The 23,423-nt window shown below is 36.9% G+C and overlaps 1 protein-coding gene across 1 annotated transcript in view; it reads right to left on the bottom strand.

Moving 5' to 3' along the window:
* HCRTR2 (hypocretin receptor 2) overlaps positions 1-22,781 on the bottom strand; it is a 110,002-nt gene extending 87,221 nt beyond the window's left edge. Inside the window, exon 1 of the mRNA XM_031037896.2 lies at positions 21,357-22,781. Within this exon, the coding sequence (XP_030893756.2) occupies positions 21,357-21,579 (223 nt within the window). The 5' untranslated portion in view covers positions 21,580-22,781. The remainder of the gene's footprint in view (positions 1-21,356) is intronic.
* Between the last annotated feature and the right edge of the window lie 642 nt (positions 22,782-23,423).

The raw sequence follows: 23,423 nt of genomic DNA, 5'->3' as shown, positions 1-23,423 counted from the left end.
AAGGCAGATGCCCAACCAACTGAGCCACCCAGACCCTTGGTTCCTGTTTTAATCAGTATTTTTCAGTACTGATTATCCAAGTCTAATGAATATAAATAAAACAAAGCTCATATACCTGGGAAGGAATAGTCTCACTAGATCTAGGAATTCCAGCATCATTAGGGTTCCCTCCATCTCTTGGTCTGTACCTCTGGAAACGGGACTAACTTTCCCACTGTAGGTGATTTTCTTCTATGTGGCAAAAGGAAAGATCTTAGCATCTCTAGGTCTAATCATGCTAAGTAGTAAAATCTTAGGTAAAAAAAAAAAAAAGTTCATTTATCTCCCATAAGACATGTAAAATCCAACAGACAAACTGATTATTTCCATTTGGATCAAATTATCCTCCCTTTGCCCAGCACTATAGTTGGGGGGATGGGAAATGATTAGTCCTGTCTGTTTCTGAGTTTGAGGGTAGGGTAGTACTTTGATTGACAGTTTCTTCTCTCTCCCACCACATTTACATGAAATGACAGTTTCTGAAAGGAAGGGGTAATACTGATATGCCAAGAAAGGGCAAATATGGTTATTGGAAAGACAAAAAGCAGGCATCTATTACAGATCCCTATGCTATAGTGACGTTTAAAATTGTTGCCATTTTAGGCATTGTTGAGATATATAGGATTGCTTTCCTTTTTAACTTCTATACTCTTTCTATGCCTGTTTCCACTACTCTCATCTCTCTGATTTTAATTTAAGCCATTTCCTCTGGTTTCATCTTCAGTGGGTACCTAGAACAACTTGATACAACATTTTTCTCAAGATACCTTTACCTAAATACATTTTGAAAGTTTTAAGCTAGTCTTCAAGTACATTTTCCCTTTCATTTTATACTGTGTGTGTGTGCGTAATGTTTCCCTCCCTGAGGTGTTTTATACTGTGATGTTTCGGTCTTTAAAAAAAAAAAAAAGTTAGGGCGCCTGGGTGGCTCAGTTGGTTAAGCAACTGCCTTCGGCTCAGGTCATGATCCTGGAGTCCTGGGATCGAGTCCCGCATCGGGCTCCCTGCTCGGCGAGAAGCCTGCTTCTCCCTCTGACCCTCCCCCCTCTCATGTACTCTCTCTCATTCTCGCTTTCTCAAATAAATAAATAAAAATCTTTCAAAAAAAAAAAAGTCAATCTCCTACTGATTTTTTGTTTTCTCTTCATTTACCCCTTCAGTTCTCTACTGTTACTGGGTCTCTTCTTCATTCATTCTTTTCTCTTCCTGTCCTTTATTCTGAAAGTTAGTGATTTCAAAATTATAATTTTTACAGTGCTTTTGGTGATAATTTTACTGGAAAACAAGACTGATAGAAACAATGTATCTCTGTCTACATTATTCAATTTTTAAATATTTTATATGAATCACTCCATGTTTGTTTTTAATCTAATTTTATCTTCCCAAATGACTATATTTTCATTAAAAGCAATAAAATTTTTAGTTTTATAGAAATTCAAGAGGCCAACATCTCTTTCATTTAAAAAGCCCCAGATTTGATGATAAAGAACTGTCATTAATATCTCATTGTTTTGGCGTCCCAATATTCATATTTCCAGCCCACTCAGTGACAAAGACACATAATACCAAACTTGCAGAAACTTAATATTAGGGAGTTGAACAGAATAGAATCTCCCAAAGTAAATCTCAAGTTTACTTCTATGACTTTGTTCATCATGCTTATTATAAAATTAGGTTCTAATATTAATATTGTAAGATTCATAGTGTTGATAGTGAAGTAGGAATAACACATAGAGTTAGCATCTCAAATATATTTTCTAATTTGAAACATGAAAATGAGTATCTATATTTAATTATATACAGAATTATTTTCAAAATTTCACTACATGAGTAGGGTCTCCATATGACATACTTGTTATTTTTTTAAACAGAATGTGTTAGAATATACAAGTATAATGTTTAAAATAAATTCTACTTTTTTTTATTACTGTTGTTCAAAAATAAAGCATTATTTTCTTGTAAAGAAAAGTCATATAAGGACCTCCAGGAGAAACATAAAACATTTTCTCTTATTAGAACTTTAATTAAATGAACTTGCAAATGACCAATGTCTCCAATAATATCATATGATTCCTAAAATTACTGCAAATAAGGAAAACCAAGCATTTAACCTAGCTATAGGGACTCCCATTTTAAGATATATGAGATTTTACTTCCCTTTCCTAATGTTAAGTTACTAATACAAATGTAGAAGATATTGTCCTTTTATCTCAACTCTCTATGACCATGACAAATAAAGGGAATTTAGACAAGTGAACAAAAACCTTATTTAGGACACTATTTTAAAATGTTTCAAAAAAAATAAAACTTCACCCAGCATTACAGGGGCAGACAATGAATTTGAGATTTATTCATTTCTGTTCCATTGCTGAGGTGATAACAAGCTGAGAACCAGTATTAAGACAGCAACAGAGAAGAAAAGGACATGCAAAGGTCAGAAAGCAAATGATATTAATGTATCCATTAAAGGAATTAACTTTGTAGTATTTTAGTCCTACATTGATAAAATGAGCCAGCAATGCTAGCTCTGAATGACTTCTTTTTAAAAATCGATTTTAAAAAAAGGTAATAATAAAACAACCAAACTATTACATTTGATGAGAAATTTGGAGATAAACTATTTCAATCAAGTCTCACAGGTAAACAGGAAAATAGGATAGGAGCAGTAGGAATTCCTCCATAAATTGTGGTTGGTCAGAGAGGTGATTAAACCCCAAGGTGTACCATTTGGAGTAGAAGGGAGAAAAAAATTCTCAAGGACAAAGACGTTTTTGAGGATATGAAAAGTTGGAGGTTGTGAAAGTTTACCTCATTTGTGCTGTGACTCTACAGCACTTTTTGCTTCATCTTTTGTCCCTCCTGTCATTTGATTCCTGATGCCCCCATCTTTTATGTTACTGTTTCCTTCCCAACCATTAAGCTAATTTTGCACATATACTCCTATATTTCAGTACACTGTTCATATCTCTTTAATAGTAGATAACACATTGTGTTTTTATGTAATATATTGCATTTCTGTCCTTTCCAGGAGACCATTAACTCTTTGAGGAAAATAATGATATCTTAGGGATGCCTGGGTGACTCAGTTGTTAGGCGTCTGCCTTCGGCTCAGGTCATGATCCCAGGGTCCTGGGATCGAGCCCCGCGTCGGGCTTCCTGCTCTGTGGGGAGCCTGCTTCTCCCTCTCCCACTCCTGCTGCTTGTGCTCCCTCTCTCGCTGTGTCTCTGTCAACTAAATAAATAAAATCTTTTAAAAAAAGAAAAGAATGATATCTTTTTTATCTTTTTCGTTCTAGTGTCAAGGAGAATGACTGGCAATAAAAAGATGTTCAATAATCATTTCATTTCATGAATGAATGAATGACAGTACTCTCATTATTCATCTTTATTTATACCCATTCAACAGTAGCATAGCACCCAGACTAGATTTCTGGAGAACATCAGTATCTAGGCTGCAGGATACTGACATTTTCTCTTGAGAAAATGGTATTCCATGACCTTCCAAAGGAATCAGTCCCTATGAACTTGCAATTATTATCCACAAGTCTTCAGTGAATTTCTTCACTTCTTAAATATGAGCACAGATCATGTTTTCTTATACTCACACAATGCTAAAAATCGAAGTTTAAGCACTTAATTATAATGTTGAATAGAAAAATGAACATAAAAACTACAACATATATCCTGTTCTTGTGTTATATTCAAGGTATATAGATTGAAATAATACTTAGACATTACCTGCAAAAGAAGAGGACATCTAGATTTTGTAAAGAATGAATTTAAACTGTTTTATCAATCTATACTTACCTTATTTATCAATACTCTAAGTAAACACAAAATGACAATTTAGAACCCAGTTGCAGGGAAGTTGAAGATAATGGCTTTATTTCCTTTTTGTTCCTTTTCTTCCTTTTTTTCTTTAAATGTCATTCTTAATAAAAGCCAAGGTAGTAAAAAAAAAAAAAAAAAACCTCCTAAATATTTTTCTAGAAATGAAAGTAGAGGCTTTAAATTTGAGTCCCTTGAGCTGAATATAAAGAAAAATCAAATTATCTATAACTAATGACAGTAATAATTCCTTAAAGTACATGTTAGTATAAATTCTTATGTATATATACAACGTATATACAATGTACATGAAAAAATTTAGACTTACATAATCCAAATCTGAGTTAATGTAGTCCAAAATAAAAATGTCTCTTCTCTAACCTACTATAGCCAAGTATGTCTCAAGCTTTATAAATTTTTTACAATATTCTGTAACACCTACTCTTTGGAGGTGGAATATTTGTAAACTCCAATATATTGAAGAAAAAGGTAGGTAACCATCTGTCTGCAGTGGATTACACAGAGCTTGCTAGAGTCTTATGTTTCCTCCTTTTCTCCATACAGAGGATTAAGGGTATCTCAGTGAAAAACTGCATTTCTAAAATCATAGCGTGGACAAGTCCTTGGAGGAGAATTTTTATTTCTTGTCTTAATCCATATCTACCTAGTATTTCCATATCTTCGATATTATTGCCAAAAAATTTTTGATGTTTTTAGAATTTCACATAATCCTACTAGCTCTTTTGTGACCAGCAATTCCTGATATTTATTATTTAATAAATCAGCACTACTAGATCTAAATCAGAGACAGTTCTTCACATGCCTTTGTGTGGTTTGACACCTTTTTTTTTTAAGATTTTTAATTTATTTATTTGACAGAGACAGCAAGAAAGGGAACACAAGCAGGGTGAGGGGAGAGGGAGAAGCAGGCTTCCCACTGAGCAGGGAGCCCTATGCGGGGCTCCATCCCAGGACCTTGGGATCATGACCTGAGCCTAAGGCAGATGCTTAATGACTGAACCACTCAGGCACCAGTTTGACACCTTTTATTCTCATAACAACCCTCCAGTCCTTTCCATGACATAATTAATTAACTACATTTATTATATTTAGCAGTATTTGTATAGATTTTGTTTAATGATTTAAGGATGCACACAGCAAAAGAAAATAAATTTCATTTTAATCTTGAAACAATGGCTTCATAGAGAAAATCATAAATTGGAAAGTACAGAAAAAATCTTTGCATTACTAATTCTATTTCTCTCTAGATCTTTTTCTAAAACTTTGCATTACGAATTCTACATGCAATGAATTCTGCTTATTATGCCAGACTTCTGAAATGTCCTATTTTGGAAAAGCCATATAAAAAAAATTGTGTACTGACTACTGTAATAATAAATTGAACCAATGTGCACACTGATATCTCTGCTTAAAATGTTACATAACTAAATATTACTTTGAGGGGGAGCAGAATGTGTGACCCCAAAATATACCACTTAGCATATGGATTATTTTAAGCTGAAGACAATCAACATTCAGAAGACTCAAAAAAAACACTTTTTTTTTTAAAGATTTTATTTATTTATTTGACAGAAAGAGAGCACAAACAGAGGGAGTGGCAGGCAGAGGGAGAGGAAGAAGTAGGCAGAGCGAGAGGGAGAAGCAGGCTCCCCATGGAGCAGGGAGCCTGAGGCTGCTTGATCCCAGGACCCTGAGATCATGACCCATGACCAGAGCTGAAGGCAGTCACTTAACCAACTGAGTCACCCAGGGGCCCCAAGAAAAAAACTTTTATCTCTTCCTTAACTACTTAAAAGAATTTGAATAGGAGGCCTGGCCCAGAAAGAGATCACTAGAGATAAATTTTTATTTGAAAGGCCTATCTATATGGCAGCACAAGCATCTAATTACCAAACAACTGCTCTTCTTATTGTCCTGTGAGTCACCTTCTTCCCCTTTGAAGCTCCCAGCTCCTATCTCATTCCTTAGTTCAGGATAGCATATAAACCTCAATTGACCAACGTGGCCATGGGTCACATATCTTTGGGGCTCTCATACCTTTGAAATTAAATTTGTTTTTCTCTTATTAATCTGCTTTATGTGAATTTAATTATTAGACCAGATGATGAACTTAGAAAGGAATAAGGGAAATTTTTTCCACCCCTACAACTTCAAAGTTATCACTGAGAGAATTGGGAGCTCTGGCACATTTAGCCCTTCCTTTTTCTCCTCTGACTCCTCCTATTGGCCATCATGCTACATTTTCTTGTTTTTCTGCCTAATCCCATTTCAAATCAGGTCTTTTAATCTTCTCTCCTCTGATATCTCTTTATTGACACAGTGGAATTTGTGTCAAATGTACAACCACCTGACTTGCAATTTGGCTTCCAAAAATAGGAGGTCTCAAATAATAGGAGTTCTACCTTCATTTTTTCCTATGGCAAGGATTTTCATATTCAATGCACTATAATCCTATTTATTTATTTAATTTTATTTTTTAAAAAATATTTAAATTCAGTTTAGTTAACATAACAAGTATTACTAGTTTCAGGGGTAGAATTTAGTGATTCAGCAGGCATATAACATCCAGTGCTCATTACATCAAGTGCCCTCCTTCACACCCTGGCTTGACTTTTTACTTAACCTCCTGACTTCACATTTAAATGCTCATCACACACTTACCTTTACTATCTCAAATTTAGAATGTGTGGCACCAAACTTTTGATTCTCCTTCCCTGCTTCCAATCTGCGTCTTTCCCCAGGGTCTCATATCTCAATAAATAGTACCACCACCAATCCTGGTATGAAAATGTTGACTCCTCTCTTTCTCTCACACCCATATGCAATTCCTCAGCAAATCCTGTCGGTTCTCTTGTCAATATATATCCTAAATATCACCACTAGAATATAAGTTTCCTAAGAGAAGAAGCTTTGTCTATTTTGTTTGCTGCTATAGGCACACAATAAATATTTTCTGAACCAATGAATTCAATTAGTGTTGCAAAAAATGTCTTGCCATCTGATATATCCATCAAGAAATTTATATTCTGTGTATGTTTTCAATTATTCCAGAAGACATTGTCTATGTAATTCTTACATAAATTGTATACATTGCTTGCATAGCCACAAAGAAAAAGATCACTCAGAGTGGCAAACTAATTGTGAATGGCATGTGGGGGAGCAAGCCCTCATTCCTACTGGACAGATCTACATGTATACTCCTCTAGCAATTCAAACTCAAACCTGCCTTGGCCAAATTCATCATGATGCCTGTACTAATGATACTTGATTTTCTTTCTATATGTCTTATGTTAAGAAAAAGACAAATAAGATAATCACTGTACTTTAACTAAAAACTTCTGTTAATCAGAAGATTCTTTTCTGTTCCTATCAATCCCTACATCTGATGAGTTGCTAATTTCTACCTCCAGAATGTCTTTCATACTTGTTTCCCTTTTTACCATATTCAATTCTACTACCTTGGTTTTACCCTTACAATCACTTTCCTTAAGAGTCTCAACAGACTTCCCAGTATCTGGTCTCTCATAACTTCAACCCATTCTTACCATTGCCCCAGATTAATTTTCCTCTGGGAAGCTCTGATATATTAGAACTCATTTCCAAATGATACCCATCAAATAAAGAAGACCATGGAAGTAAAGCAAAGCATTAAGGGAGATGACTTAAAGTCTCTATTTTTTGAAACCACCCAGAAAAGTTCATGAAACCCCATGTTTTAATGGGATTCCTTGGATGATATTTCAGCATAGCTGTTTATATATCTGCAAGCAATCATAAATTTACTACTTAATCAATATAGGTGTCATTTCTTTCCAACCTTTGGAACTTTTCAAAAGTCTCATGCTCTCATGTCAAAAATACCTCAAATGGTACCTCCTCAGTGTAGGAGTACCTCCTACCCCAAGTCAGATCCAACTTCTATGTTTCTGTGTTCTAACATTTAACATATGCCTCTTCAATAACCCTCATACTATAGTCTATTATTTATATGTTAGTCTCTCCTACAAGATTAGAGATTCCTTGTAGGTAAGGACTATGCCTCATTCACTTCTGTATTTCCTCCACAGAATGTAATAGAACAGATTACACATTGTGGGTGTTCAATAAATATTTGCTGAATGAAATAAGAAAAGGAAATAGCTTCAAATTAGATAAGCCCTAGAAAACCAGTGTGTTGGTACAGGCTGCTTTATTTTTTGGTATATGTGCCTTTTGCTGCTACAGTTGGACTGAGACCACTGATTCTCTGTTGCTTTTACCTCCATTTGGATCATAAAGATATATTTGCATGACTTCAAACTAACAATCTGTAGATACTACCATTGTTGTTGATGGTGACTCAGCACTCAGAGAGGCATAATGAACTCCTGTTTACCAGGAGAGAAAATCTATTTTAGGCTTGACTTAGTACTGCTCTTCTTCCCCTCTAGACTCTGTGGCCAGGTACTGATGATGACTTATAGATCACTAAGGCAATGGTGATTAGACACTGAAACTTCAGTTGAGTATACAAAAAAATTTGCATGAGAATTTGTATTTTCCTTATATTATGCACATCGTATTTTTCAACTTGCTATGCATACTAGCATAGCTGTGCTATCAAAGGAGGAATGGAAATGGAGAACAGAGATCTGTGTTTACCCACTGTTCAGAAATGGGAAAGCTAAGTGATAACATGTAAAGCTATTCACACAACTAACATGATAGCAGCTCTCTAATACTAAATTTCACTACCTGGGAAAAAGGAGCAAATAATAGCCCTATCACACAGGTTGTTGTAAGATTAACTAAAACAATGGGTGGCAAATATTTTTGTTGAAGACTTATGTAATTAGTGCAATATAACAATTCCAAGAAACCTAACATGTCTGTAATTCAAGTGATTCATAATATAAGAAATATTAATACAATCGGTTCAATAGGTCAAGGATCTGCTAGAATTAGCAATACCTCCCATCCCTGTGCAAGACTGCACATCGATTTTTTTTCCTGAAGATTTATTTATTTATTTGAGAGAAGGAGAGAGAGGAAGAGCATGTGTATGAGTGCGGAGAGGAGCAGAGGGAAAAGGAGAGAGAGAATCCCAATCAGACTCCCCACTGAGCATTGAGCCCAATGTAGGGTTCCATCTCACAACCCTGAAATCAGGAGCTGAGCCAAAATCCAGAGTCAGATGCCTAACAGACTGAGCCACCCAGGCACCTCAAGACTGCACTTCAATTTTTAAAAATTTATAATTTGATGGATATTTCCAGAAACTGAAGACTGAAGTTAGTCAAAAGCATTTATTGTCCCCTTATCCCTCATTAAATGAAATGTCTAGAAGTATCCAGCTATTGCCAACATTGCTCTTGCACTCTACCTGAAAGTAGAATTTTTTTTTTCAATTGTCTGAGCAGTCTAGTGTATCAGAATTGGCATAAGTCACTGGCAATGGGGGAGAATGACAAAGAATTCCTAAACCTGAGACTTTGTGAGTATTTCTGAAACATACTGGGCTCAGAGGGGGATATGTTTGGTCTTTTTAATTGCAGGAAGTGCGGAATCACCATAACATTCAGTCTCAGCTCTCTTATTTCATCTGGGACACCAATGGTCGAATATTTCCTTAGACTTTTATAAAACATAAAAGACAACTAAAAGTTACTTTGAAACAAACACAGTTTAAGTAAAGATTTTGTATATTACATGTTCTTCTCAATGATTGCAGAAATATGGCAATCTTGGTGGAAGGATCTTGGTGTAACTTCCTTGAAAAAAATGAAGAAACCTGCCACAGTTTATAAATCCCATTTATTTTCATGGGAAGAGCAAAATAGTTTCATTGTAATATCAAGGGGATCTCAGTGCTGGGAGAAATTTTACAACTGGTATCTCATAATCATTACTCTCATAATTATACATTTATTTTAATGTGTATATTCCTTAAGATATTTGAAAACTCAAATTATTGAGGTTTTATTTTTAATTTTTATGTAAAAGAAATTTAAAGCCTGCAATGTATATATATAACTCCTAAGGAATTCCTCCTGGTATAAGTCTAGTATTTTATCTGGTAGCTAAAAATTGTTGTATGCCTGACGTTGTTCTAGACATTGAGGATGTACCTGAAAAAAAGAAAAATAAAGAAACTGCTCTTACAGAACTTACACGTTACTTGAGGGAGACAATAGAAAAGTTGACAAACCAACAATATAATTTCAAAAAGTAATAAGTTCTATGACAAAAATAAAAAGGGATGGTATCATAATACATGAAGAGGGATTCAGGGTGATCCAGAGTGGGCTTTCTTAGAGAAATTTTCTGAGGATATGACAGGTGAGGTGAGCAGGAGCCAGCTGTGAGAGGGTCAGAGGGGGTTATAAATTGTGAAGACTCTAAAGCAAGAATACATTGAGTCAGTTCAAGGAAAAGAAATGATGCTACAAGGATGGATCCCCCAAAGAATACTCCTTCTTACATGGACATTCATTCAGGGACTTACTCATCTCTGGTGTATATATTCTTTTTGTATCCCTAAAGGCTAGTTCATTTTCTTAGGAGATAGTTGAAAATATCTCTTAAGTTTGTCAAAGCCAAGGGGTTATATAGAGTTTTTGGAATTTTTCAATTTGGAAGGTAGATTCTTAATCCTGCATGAAAAAAAAAAAAAACACCTAGGGTGCATTAAAATCATACTAGTCATAATGCAAATACCTGTGTGTGTATACATGTGTTTTTATTTTTTTGTGTTTTTAAGTTCTTAAATTCTTATTTTCCCTTTTTGCACTGAGACAGTTCTTCCCATCTGACCAGTTGCAAAATTCACCATGCCTGGGGAAAAAACACATAGATTTATAAACTAGGTAATCTTATTGACTTTCAGGAATCTATGAGTCACCATCACCATCTCTGATGACTTCAAAGAACAAGGTCTTTCTAGGCTTTCTTGTGTCTAAAATATAAATCAAGTCCAAGCATATAAATGTCCCAATAGTTATGAAGTCTTTTTCCTGCACCAGCTGGTAAAATTTGTTAATGTATTTCTTTTTGAGCTTTCTAAGATTGGGGAACTTTTATAGTAAGTATTTTCATTGGAAAGATTAAGTTTTTAGCCATTCTTTTATAACTAAAAGTTGACTGTTTTACCCAATGACAAAATTGTTTGATAAGCACTTAATCATACCTCTTTACTTCTGTCTCTGAAAGACCAGCACTATCTGCACATTTTAAGAAAGACAAATTGGCTTCAAAATGGTATTTATAAGGAATATGGTTCTCTACCAAAGTGGATGACTCATCAAATTCATTCTAAATTGATAAAACAAATTATTATAGACAATGGCTTTCTTACCCCATTTCTAGCAATGTAGTGATAAAATCAAAGCCCTACATGGTTGTAAACCATGTGTTTTATAAGTTCATTTTATAGTCACTGAGTAGGAATAAAAACTCACTGAAAATCTAGAAAAGAATGTTGCAATCTTTAATCACCACTATATTCCCATTGTGAGCAAGGAATAGCAAATAAAGGGTTTTAAACTAATCACAGTTTTAGAAATTTTGAAGTGTTCCCATGTCAACTTGTGGGAAAATATTCCCTATAATTCCCTAAGGGCTGTCCTGGGGTCAATATAATATCATTTTGATTACTGGAATGATGAAATTCTCATTTAAGATAAGATTTCAAATGAACATATTTAGAAAGTTACAAATAATTTGGAGTAAAAATTTGGGGCTTTAGTTGGAAAATATGAAAAATTTTCATCAGGTCTCAAATTTTTATCTTTTGCATCTCAGTATGAGGTCAAAAAATGATTTAAAAGCCAAAAAGATGGATGGCTGGGGGCATAGTGACTCATCAAAACCTCAAAAATAAGTCATTACAAAAATCGTTTTAGTGAAAAATTATACAGAATACTGGAAAATGTTAATAGAGCTATGGCATGTAAGAGTCCTAAATACCTCTTTCAGGAAAGACATATGAAAAATTATTTTAAAGAGAAATTACTTCTTGGGGTACCTGGGTGGTGCAGTTAGTTGAGTGTCCGACTCTTGGTTTGGGCTCAGGTCATGATCTCAGGGTTATGCGATCAAGGCCCATGTTGGACTCCACGTTCAGTGTGGAGTCTGCTTGAGATTTTCCCTCTCCTTCTGCCCCTCCCCTCCTCTAAAATAAGTAAATTTTTTTAAAAGTTTTAAAAATGAGAAATTACTTCTCAAATTGAAATAGTCTACAAAGCAGACATAGCAACAGTTTTTGCTATATTTTAGTCATCTTCCTCTTCTCTTCGTTTCCTCTCCATTTCTCACTTTCTGTTTTTCTCTTTTCCTTCCTTATGCAACACAACAGCAAGAAATCCAAGAGTAAGAGGCAGAGTGGGAACTCAAGGCAGAAGCTGTAATGTTTTGTAATGTGATCTTGAAAGTGACATTTCTAGCCTCCTAGAGGTAATTATCTAGAAAATATTGATTGTGTCTTTTATTATCAATTTTTGTTTTCATTAAAACAGGCTTGATTAAATGAGCCCCAAACAAAACACAAATCCCAGGGTGAAAACCTTCACAAATACATATCCTTTAGATTTATTCTTTACATTATCCCTACAATGCTCTCATGAAAAATGCAAACTAATGATGACACTCTCCTTAAATCTTCAAAGGGTCCCCTCTAAACTGCAGTGTAAAAGCTAGCCGAAATCTCCAGTATGGTACACAAGGTCTTTCATAACCCAATCCTCATCTACTGCTCCAGCTTCATCCCTAGACTCTCCTCATCTGCACTTACTTACACTGGAGTTACCCAATTGCTTAGCATTCTCTTCATAGTCCATGCTATTTCACGCCTCTTTGATTTTGCTCATGTTGTTTCCTCTGCTTAGAACATCCTTACCCAATTTTTCTCACCTGTGTAACTTGAATTCATGCATTAATACTCAGCGTGGGTGTCATCGCCTCCTGAATCTTTCTCTAATCCCCCAAATGGAACTAAGTGTCCTTCTTATATTCTTCCACTGCACCCTGTAACCCATCTATCAAGAGCACTTGTCACATTATACTGAGATTATCTGTTAATATGTCTGTCTCTTCAATAAAATGTAGGCTCCTTGGTTTCTATTATCTCTGTACCCTAGATTCTTAGCACAGTAACTGGCACAAAGTCTCCCAATATTTATGCTATTTCCATTGGGAGAGATCCAAAATGTGAAGTGGATATATCTTATCAGCTTATTTTAGGCTTACGCCATCAGGTACTTAATTCCTCAAACTCCCCTTGTTCTGAGTCCATGCATGTTAAAAATACTTTTAACTATTGCATATTTAAACAGAGACAGTGTTCCTTTATACTTTCTGTAACAAAGACAGTGTTCCCTTATACTTTCTAGTCCTGCTTGCAGTTAGGTTGATAAAATATGACTGGTTTTGGCCAAATGATTATGGGCATGACTGACATGTGTTGACCACTGGCAAAGGTAGTTTAGAGCCAGTATTTTTTCCCAGTTCACTCTTCTACCATGAGGCTGCTTGATACTTTATAGGCTGCCTAACAACTTATCCCTGAATTTAAACATTTAAAACAAGAAACTTTTATTATCTCACAGCTTCTAAAGTGTCTACGAGAAATTTGGTAAGATAGTTCTGTCTCAGAGTATGTCATTAAGTTTCAGTCAAGCTAGGGGGCGATGGGAGATGCTATGTTATCTCAGACTGGATGAGGATTTGTTTCCAAGATCATACATGTGGTTGTTAGCAGGCCACATTTACTATATGGTTTTTGGCTGGATGTTTCAATTCCTTACCATGTAGGTCGCTCACAAGGCAGCTTATGTTCTCCAGAGCAAGAAATCCAAGAGCAAGAGAGAGAGTGGGAACTCAAGGCAGAAGCTGTAACCTTTCATAATGTGATCTTGAAAGTGACATACTATCACTTCTGCTGTACGTTATTGGTCACCCAGACCAATTCTGGCACAGCGTGAAAGGAACTACACAGGGTGTGACTATCAGTTGATGTGGGAACATTGGGAACCAGTTTGGAGGCTGGTTACGACAGAGGCCACATGTTAAGGTGGTACATAAAACATGAGGGACTCCTCAACCTTGAGTCGCTATATGAAACTGACTCTCTAACCCACATTAAATGTTAAACAGACAAGAAATAAACTCCTATGACATAAAACCAATGAAAACTCAGGGTTTATTTGCTACTATGGCATAGCCTAGCTATTCAGACCAATAAAGCTCTTTATGTAGATACGATGATCGGAAGAGACTATGATGATTGAACACACTTCAAGTATTCTAAGATTCATAAAAGTGAATCACAGACCTGTACCTCTGAAACAAATAATACATTATATGTTAAAAGAAAAAAAAAAGAAGATAGCAGGAGGGGAAGAATGAAGGGGGGGAATTGGAGGGGGAGACGAACCATGACAGACTACGGACTCTGAGAAACTGAGGGTTCTGGAGGGGAGGGGGGTGGGAGGATGGGTTAGCCCGGTGATGGGTATTAAAGAGGGCACGTTCTGCATGGAGCACTGGGTGTTATGCGCAAACAATGAATCATGGATCACTACATCAAAAACTAATGATGTAATGTATGGTGATTAACATAATAATAAAAAATAAATAATGTTCTCAAAAAAAAAAGTGACTTCTTATTTTAAATCAAAACACTGGAATGCTTTCCTTCTTTTCTTTTTTGCCAGGTTTGTGAATTTAGTTAATGTGTATCTGCACTCAGAACACTGACAAAATCAGGTATCAAAGACATCATAGCTGAAAGCCATAGGTGGTTAGTATCCCTTACCCTGGTCTCTTGGAATACAAGAAACTGGCAAGCTTTTCCCAAAGTGACATTCAACCCCTTGATATTTCCAGTTACTCAAACTTTTAAAGTAATTTTGAATCACTTCAAGTACTTGATTCATTAAATAAGACCTACCTCATAATATTGTGAAGAATAAGTGAGACAATAGATATGTAACAATGTCTTCTGAAGAGTAAAATACTACATAATTATTAAACATCCTTCATGTATATTTAATATTGAAAGAAAACTACTAGAAAAGAATCAATGATGATAATCCCAAAATATTTTTTAAGAATAAAGTATATATTTATTCTGAAAGTTTGTTTCTTGTTTATAAGAAAATTATTCTGTTGGAAACAAATTTAATGTTATGTAAAAAAATATATATCCTATATCCATTTACTTGGTTAAAAGATAATCCCTCATTGGGAACAAAAGTAAAATCAATAAATTCAGCCCAAAGAGTCAGCAACTCAAAAGACTGGTCATATATGTCATCTATTTCATCCAATAGCATCTCAAAGTGTTTCATTGTCTGCATCTAAAGGTCATTTCACGTCTGGTGTGAAGCTCAATGCTCTTTGGACGTACATAACACCATTATACTCCAGGAACACCATTATGTGATATAAAGATTGACCTATTCAATCAAATCAATAGAAACTTATGATTTTTTTTCAAAGTTAACAGTCATTATATCAGAAAAATAAAAAATAAAGTACATGAGTAGATTTGAAAACCAAAAAAAGAAAAAAAATTTTTTTGGATTATTTGATATATTAAATGTTTAGGTTCTCCATCTAAGTTGTGTCTAAAGACAGCATTTTCAAAAACAAAATAATCCTTGGCCACAATTATCTAACATTTATCCAGTGAGTCACCCCACCCCCATCCCAAACAGGCAAAAGCGTTTTTGGCAGCACCTATTTTACCTTGAAATTTTCTCTTGTAAAGTAACCCTAGCCTGACCTTGATTAGCTTATCAAATGAGCTCATTCTCAGAGCTGAAGAACTGTAGTCTATCAGAGATGTAGCATGGCAACATGCCAGAACAACTCTGTAAATCGTCTAGAGGGCACATCTAAGCATCATTTCCATTCTTTTTTCTTCTGTGTTTCTGAGTCAAGATGAGAAACAAGGGAGACAGAATGAAGTAATGGAACACAGCTGGGCCATGGGACCTGATCAATCCATTTTTGAAACTTAGTTCTGCTCCTTACTGTCTGACTAAACTTTGGAACAAGTTAAAATAGCTTTTGAATTTCAGTTTCCTCATTTGTAAAACAAAGCTACTAATCTCCTCCTTATAAGTTTATTATGAGGCATCAATAAATTACATATATGCATTGTGGAGCCTAGCATTCAGGACTTAGCATTTGGTACTCAATAAATATTCTCCATTTTCCTTTGCAGTGAGAAGGGAACTAGAGATGAATCCTCAGCTTCTTCCATCACAGGTCACTGACTGACTCCTATTAGTGAGCCAGTACTTAATAGAACACACATCCCTACAGTTTTGGGGTATGTCATAATGCTATAAGAAAAAAGACAGAAAATTCTTTTTTCACTTGTAAAATAACACCAACAGTGGATACTCCTGAAATATGGGGAGCTGAGTGAGAATTCAGGAACTCTGGAATGCTAACGTAGCTGTAATATGTGAGGATTTGCAAATATATTCTAGAATATAAAATGATGATAATTAATGTAAATATACATGTATGTCCTAATGAAATCAATAAAAAAATTTAAAGACTTGAATACTGTATTTGTATATAAGTATTGGATTTGGCCTCTTTTGAAAATTGGTATTATTTTCATTATTTCATTTTTCTAATTTTTTTCCAAATATAGGAAGAATCCATTACATTTAAATTATCAGTAGCTTGTACTATTTCATTATTGCCTGTAAATGATAAATGTTGCTGTTTTCTATGAGACAGCCATTTAAAAAGTTATCACTGAGATTCTGTTCAAATCAAAAACTGGTTTATTTTACCCAGTAAAACTAGGTGGTTATGCTTTTAGTCAAAGTGTGATGGCATCAGTTTAATTCTTATTCAGATAAGCATATTTTACATTCTGTAACTAAAAACACACCAGTTTAAACCTCAATGGCTAATATTACCTTTTACAGTCATCATTCATGACTTCTATCAGGTCTTGGCAGAAATGAGTAATGTATTATCTCTAACCTCTTTCTGTCTCCTGTGTAGGAAAGGGTGGGTTTAGAAACACCAACGGATGTGAATTGGTCATTAGGAGAAGGAGGAAATAAATGTTTCTTAGGCTTAGAAGTAGTAGCGACTTGAAACTCTGCCAGTTCCATATCTGGGACATATGATTAGCTCTGCAAGACGCAACCCATTACAGATATTTTTCCCATCTCATTCACCCAATTTAGTTTAAATGTTATTGGGTAAATTCCTTAACAGGCAGTGTGCTTCAACTGAGTGAAATCAACATATTACCTGCGTATGTGTGTGTGCACACATGCTATTTAAAACATTAATAGTGATAGACCAAACACAACCCAACAACAACCCACAATTCTGAGTAAGTGGGACCCAGTGAAAGCAAGTTTAAGCTGAAAGAGAATATTATCCTCTTAGCAATGACTTTCACTGAGAGCTGGGAAGGCAATGTTAAGTAGTTAGTATGAAGGCAATAAACACCTGTTAGGGGATGAGTGGGTGGAGCTGGTATGGAAAAGGAAAGCAACATGTGCCAACTCCATTTTACTAATAACTTTTAGGAAACCTCTCAATTGAGAAAAAGGCAGAACAGAGGTCGTAAAGAACTACAGAGCTGCAGACTGGCCATGGAGGCAGAAGATGGCTGCAAACTACATCAGGGAAAGATTTCAGTAGTGGGAATGAAGGGATAGAAATTGGCATTCAGTGTCTACTATGTGTCAAGAAAAATACACACACACACACACGTGTGTGTGTGTGTACTTCTGTACATATTATATTACATATTTCTACAAGGCCCGCATTATCTATCTTAATTTTCAAATAGAAAAAACAGACTTGGAGAATTCAATAACATACTAATGGTCACACAAGAAGCAAGAAGCACACCTGGACTGATGTCATTTGTTGAATGTTCTCATTTTTCATATGGAGACAACAACAGGGAAGATAGAAGCATTCCAGGTTAAAAAAAAAATCATGATATCTTTGAATGCAGAAGTAAGACAGGCAGAGACTTACTCATTTCTTCCAGCTATTTAATGTTTGAATTGACTAGAACCCATCACTCCATCCAGTTTCAACTCAAGGAAAAAGAAGTAGGAATAACACCAAATATATTCCTCTGAGTGTCCCCATGAGCCCTCCCCCCAACACACATTAATTTTAAAAACATAATATTGCTCAAAATGTACTGGTCAAATAATTGAATGCATCTATTTGGCTATAGTACAAGACATACTTAGGAATAGGTTATATGTGGCATAATTTTGAAGATACTGGAAAAACACTGTGTCCAAAAAGAACTCTACCCTATCTTCCTTCCTATGACCTAAAATTCTATAAGTAGACATGCATATGTCTTTTATTAGAATGCATATACTCATGAAATTTAATGTAGGGTCACTTTTGTCTTATTTTGAATGACTTGTGTTGCATTTTTTTTTCCAGAAAACTGCTTTTCATCACTGGGAAGAAATATATGATACAAATGGGAGAAGGGACACAATGAGAGAGAGGAACTGTGGAGAGAAGAAAAAGAGGTGGAGATGATCTAGACTCTGTCATTCTGCTCAGGGCATATCCTGTTACATCACTTCACAAAAGGACATTGTGGCGGAAATGACTTCTAACTGATCACATTATATCTGAAAGTTCAACAAGGTTGAAATTTTCTAAGTAGTCAGTTACATGAAAGTGCAAATGGTGGGTGGACCCAAAGGGTCAGGGATTACATCTGCTGCCTACACTGTGGTCTTTCACCTTCATACCTAATAGTTGCCTCTTTGTTTTGCATGAATAATGTGATTCCTTGTCCTGCCACTCTATGCATAAAATTACTTTTACTCAAGGGGCAAAAAAGCAATTCTCAATCTAATCCGTTTTGCAAATTTGACAGTGATATCAAAGAGCAGGAAGTTGTCTGTGAGTAATGACACACTGATCATTTGTTTAAATGTCAAACTTAAACTTCATCAACTTTCAGGGAATATGTCAGTAAAGAATGGGTTTCAGTTCAGCCAGAGAGGATTTCAATGTCATTTAGTCCCAGAGAAAATAGCTGTCAGTATCTTGAGAGCACAGTGCTTTGAGTAAATTTTTCTTTTTAAGCTGAATGGAATTGGCCATTTCAGCACTTGGGGCTGTGGACAGTGCTCTTTTCCTTGACATTATGAAACACGTAGTCTTACTGTAGAGGTGTTTCCTTCTTGAGACTAAAACACTCCCTAGGCTTGCAAACACGTACCCCTAAACTATGCAGTTAGAATATGAAGACTATGCATCAACATTCTGTGTAAGGCCAGAATAAAGTAACAGCAAAGGGAAACAAATTTTATCACAGAGATTAAGGCTGAAATAAAAATTAGGGAAGGGAAATAGTTATGATTTGCAGCTATTCCTGCAAAACAGGTCAAATTTTTACTGCAATGCAATAACATTCCTCTCTGGATAGGATTTTGTTGGAGACAATGACAGAGCCATTAACCCTTCATGGTAATCTATTAACAGTGGGCATAGATGCAAGAGAGAACAGGAAATACATTTAATAGGCTTGCAGACAACAAGGAGCAAAGAATTCATTCTCTCTATGCTTTCTAGCTCTAGAGTGGAATATCAATGGAGAATTTTGGATCTGAGGTCAGAAGAAATGGAGCTGAATCTGAATCATGTTCTTTAATAAGCCATTTCATTTCTCTAAGTCTTGTTTCTTCTTCTGTCAAACGTGGGTTACTTTGAGGTTTAAATGAGAGTGTATGTGAAGGAGTCTGGCACAAGGTAGGTACTCAATGGATGTTCAGTTTAGATTACTTATCATTAAGTGTGGGCATAACAGTGATATGTTTCTATGCTGGCAGCCATGTGTTTTAATAGTTGTAACTCTAAGAATGGATGCCAGGAAGGGAAACAAGAAAGTCATTATTATTAGCAGACTTACCCTTATAGCAAAGGACCCTAAGCATGTGTATTTTCACCTTCATCCACCTTGTTTGCATCACCCAAAGATTCCCTTTATGTTTACCTTTAAAACAACAACAAAAATAGCCTGGAAATAATATAGTACTATTTTTTAAAAAAAAAGTTTTCAGAGGATTTGTATCTCTCTTAAAAAAATAATATTCTACCAACTCTCTCCAGAATGCTTCTCAGTCACATACTACCAACTACTCTGCCTGCTGAATTGGTGACAGACTACTTTGAATGCTTCCTACCCAGACTGACATACTTGGGGAGAGAAGGTAAAAATCAGATTAGTGCTGATAAGTTCCTTATCATCCTCCATTGCAGCTACAAATTCTTTGCTTTGGACTTCAAAGCCACTCAGCCTATCTCACCTCACCCATCTTCCCTTTTTGTAACTGAAAATCAAGAGCATCTTCTCCTAGCCTCCCCCATCTCCTCCTGTCATTTTCAACAGAGATTGCCTCCACACTGCCCTCTGCATTTGAAACGCCTCCCACTCTCCATTCATCAAGGTACACGCTCCTTCCATTCACAATTCATGTTAAGTCGTCCCTCCCTTCCAGGGCTCCTTTTCTTTAAGTGGATTCCCCAGTGGATTAAGTGGATTCCCCAGCTGCCCTAATAAACTCCATCACCACAGCCCCATACCGCACTGCACCCCCTCCCCAACACTCAGAAATTGTGCCGAGCTGGGAAACGGACGGGGAAATCTACCTTTGCATACAAACTCAGGGACAAATAGGGAGCCTAGCGTTTAGCTTGGTCTTGTCTTTGGGCGAAAAAAAAATCCATTACAAAATTTCCTCAAGCCTGGCAACAAGCATGCTCTGGAAAAAAAATATTGGTTGAGTGGATGAATGAATGAATGGATAGGCGGATGAATGATTGAGATCTCTTTGGTACTTTTCTCAGGTGCCCCTCCCTCTTGCTGGCTCCTGGCATGGTTCCTGTTTAATTCAGCTTCAGTGCATGAGTGCACCTCCGTGCTTCGCCTGTTTCCACTCCCTGCCGTTTCATTACCACCTCTAGACAGAGCCTAACCTCCTCGCCAAAGGGCACTCTACCTACCTCACAAATCCTTTGTGACTTCAGTGGCCACAGAGAGCTTGCTCCTTAGGAGCACAGCTTTGTCGTCTCCCAGCTCTCGCTCTCCAGAAAGCCCCTGAAATCCCTGGCTACATTACAAAAAAAGGATGACCAATTTCCCCACACTCAACAAAATCCACCTGGAGACCCTGTCGTTCGTTGCCTCCCTCTCGCCGCCTGTAACCGTGGTGATCGCAAAAGAAACGCGCTTCCCCGCTTCTCCCTGCAGAAAAAGGAATTACCATTCCAGGGCTCGGTCCTGGTTCCGAAAATCAGAAAACTTTTTTTTTTTTTTTTTAACAGAAAACCCCACCCCGAGAGCAGCGACCTCTTTGTTTGCATCCCAGGGGGAGGGAGGGGTCTTCAGAGCCTTTGCAGCCCGGGGCGGAGGGGACGTGACAGCCCTCTGGAGGGCTGCCCGGGACCAGACTCACCCAGGACATTCCCAATAAGAGCCACCACGAACACGATGATGTACCCAGCGATCAGGACCCACTCATATTCTTTCGGGTGTAGGTATTCCCTCCACAGGTACCGCAGGAATTCCTCGTCGTCATAGTCGGTGGGGTTTAAAAAGGGCTCTTGAGTTTCATTCAGCTCCGAAGCAGATGACCAGTTGCGACAAGGGGGGGAGTCCTCCAATTTGGTACCGGACATCACGGGCTCAAGTCCGGTTCCGCTCAGTGCCGTAAGCCGCTCTTCGCCTGCCCCATGAGCACTGTGATTTGCGGTGCTAAAGGCTGCGCGGAGACGCGAGAAGGGGCTCCAGAGCAGAAAATGACGTGAAAAGTTACTGAGCCAATGCCTCCGGAGTCTTGTGCAGGGCAACTTCTGCGGCGGCTTCGCTGTCTTTGCAGACGATTTTGCACCGTGAAGAGAGGCGGCTGAGGAGCTAGGGACCTGGCACTGGAGGCTGCAGCAATGACACCGGGGGGGAGAAAGCTACCTCGGGCTCGGCTCGGGCTCAATTACTCCTCATTCCAGCACTGAGTCCGCAGCTCACAGCCTCCGCCCGCGCTGAGGGAGAGCTGAAGCTGAAGGAGGGTGGGAAGGGGTGGGGGAGTCATAAAAATTATTTTAACCTATTTCTCCGTGGGTTAAATCTCCCGCTTCTCTACTTTTCTCCTCCATTTCTCACGTGCAATTTCCGTAACCCATACACAGACATGTGTATGCTACGGACATGACAAGCATGTTCACCCATGGTTAATACAGGATTTGTTGATGTATTTGTCTTTTTAATGTCAACATTTAAGTAACGAAGAGGAGCCACTGTGTTCCTCAAGCAGGACTATGCAAAAGTCATTTCAGACAAACCTTTTCACGTTTGTTTGGCTTTGCCAACTTAGCACTTGCTGAATCTTGAAGATATCGCCTCCACTCCCCCTTTTCCAAACTGGGGAATGAGACCATTTTTGAATTGAAGGATATATTTAGCTGGAATTTGTACTTGCAAAACCAAGTGTCATAAGAAACACGGCAGCAAAAGCTTGAAGGACACAAGGGTCATAAATGTGCTAATAGTTAATGTTGTCAAGCAAAGGAGACATCCACATGTTAAACAGATCCTTAGGAGGATGTTGTGGTACAAGCAGAAGTGCTCTCTGGTGAATACCACACCCCACTGGTCTTTCTTCTGACTCAGGACTGATGTCACCTGCCACTCTCTAATGAAATTGATTTCGTCTCTAAGAAGAATATTTTGGAATTCATCACAGTGTGAGTTCAGGATCCTTTAATTCTCAGTATCCATGATAGGAATATTGCATTTGATTATAATTCTGGATATGGGAAGGGCCTCCAACATCACCTAGCCTCAACTTCGGTTAATATTAGAAGCCCTCTAATAACATTGCTGATGTTTCCCCACCTAGTTTGGATGGACCACCTTAACTTATGACTTCCACCATCATGGGGCTGCTCTGAAACTGTTCCTTACATTAAAATAAGGTCTTAAACCAACATATAATTTTCTTAGCCTTCTATCCTCAATACCTAGTTTGCCTCTTGGTGCTACATGGAATAAATCTTCCACATGACAACCCTTCATATATTTAAAATAAGTATCACAGTCTCCTTCCCTTTCCTCTACTTTTTCCCTAATTAATTCCATTGTTTTTCAATGACACTTTCCCCAAACCTCTACTCATGTGGTCTTCCTTTAGACAATTCTCAATGTCTTGCATAATATGAAACTAGGAGGAGATACAGTAATTTGGTTTGGGTCTTGCTGGTACAAAATGGACATTATCATGTAGATGCAACCAATGTCTGTATCTAATTCCTTTTTTTCAAATGTCACAAGACTGTTGGTTGATACTGAGTGTTAAGTCAATCCCCCTAACTCCTACTATAGGCATAATTCTTCACAGTTGTTTTGTACTTTATAGTTGGAAAATTTTTTCATACACATTGTTTTAAAACTGCTGAGGGGTTGACATGATTAGCCCTGTTTTATAGATGAGGAAACTGTTCTGGAGAAATTAAATGATTTACCAAAG

This window comes from Leptonychotes weddellii, chromosome 8 (genome assembly GCF_054177405.1).
Source record: "Leptonychotes weddellii isolate Sample4059 chromosome 8, ASM5417740v2, whole genome shotgun sequence".
In the NCBI taxonomy this organism is placed as follows: domain Eukaryota; kingdom Metazoa; phylum Chordata; class Mammalia; order Carnivora; family Phocidae; genus Leptonychotes; species Leptonychotes weddellii.
Note: the sequence above shows the minus strand (reverse complement) of the source record. Positions and strands in the feature narration are given on the sequence as shown.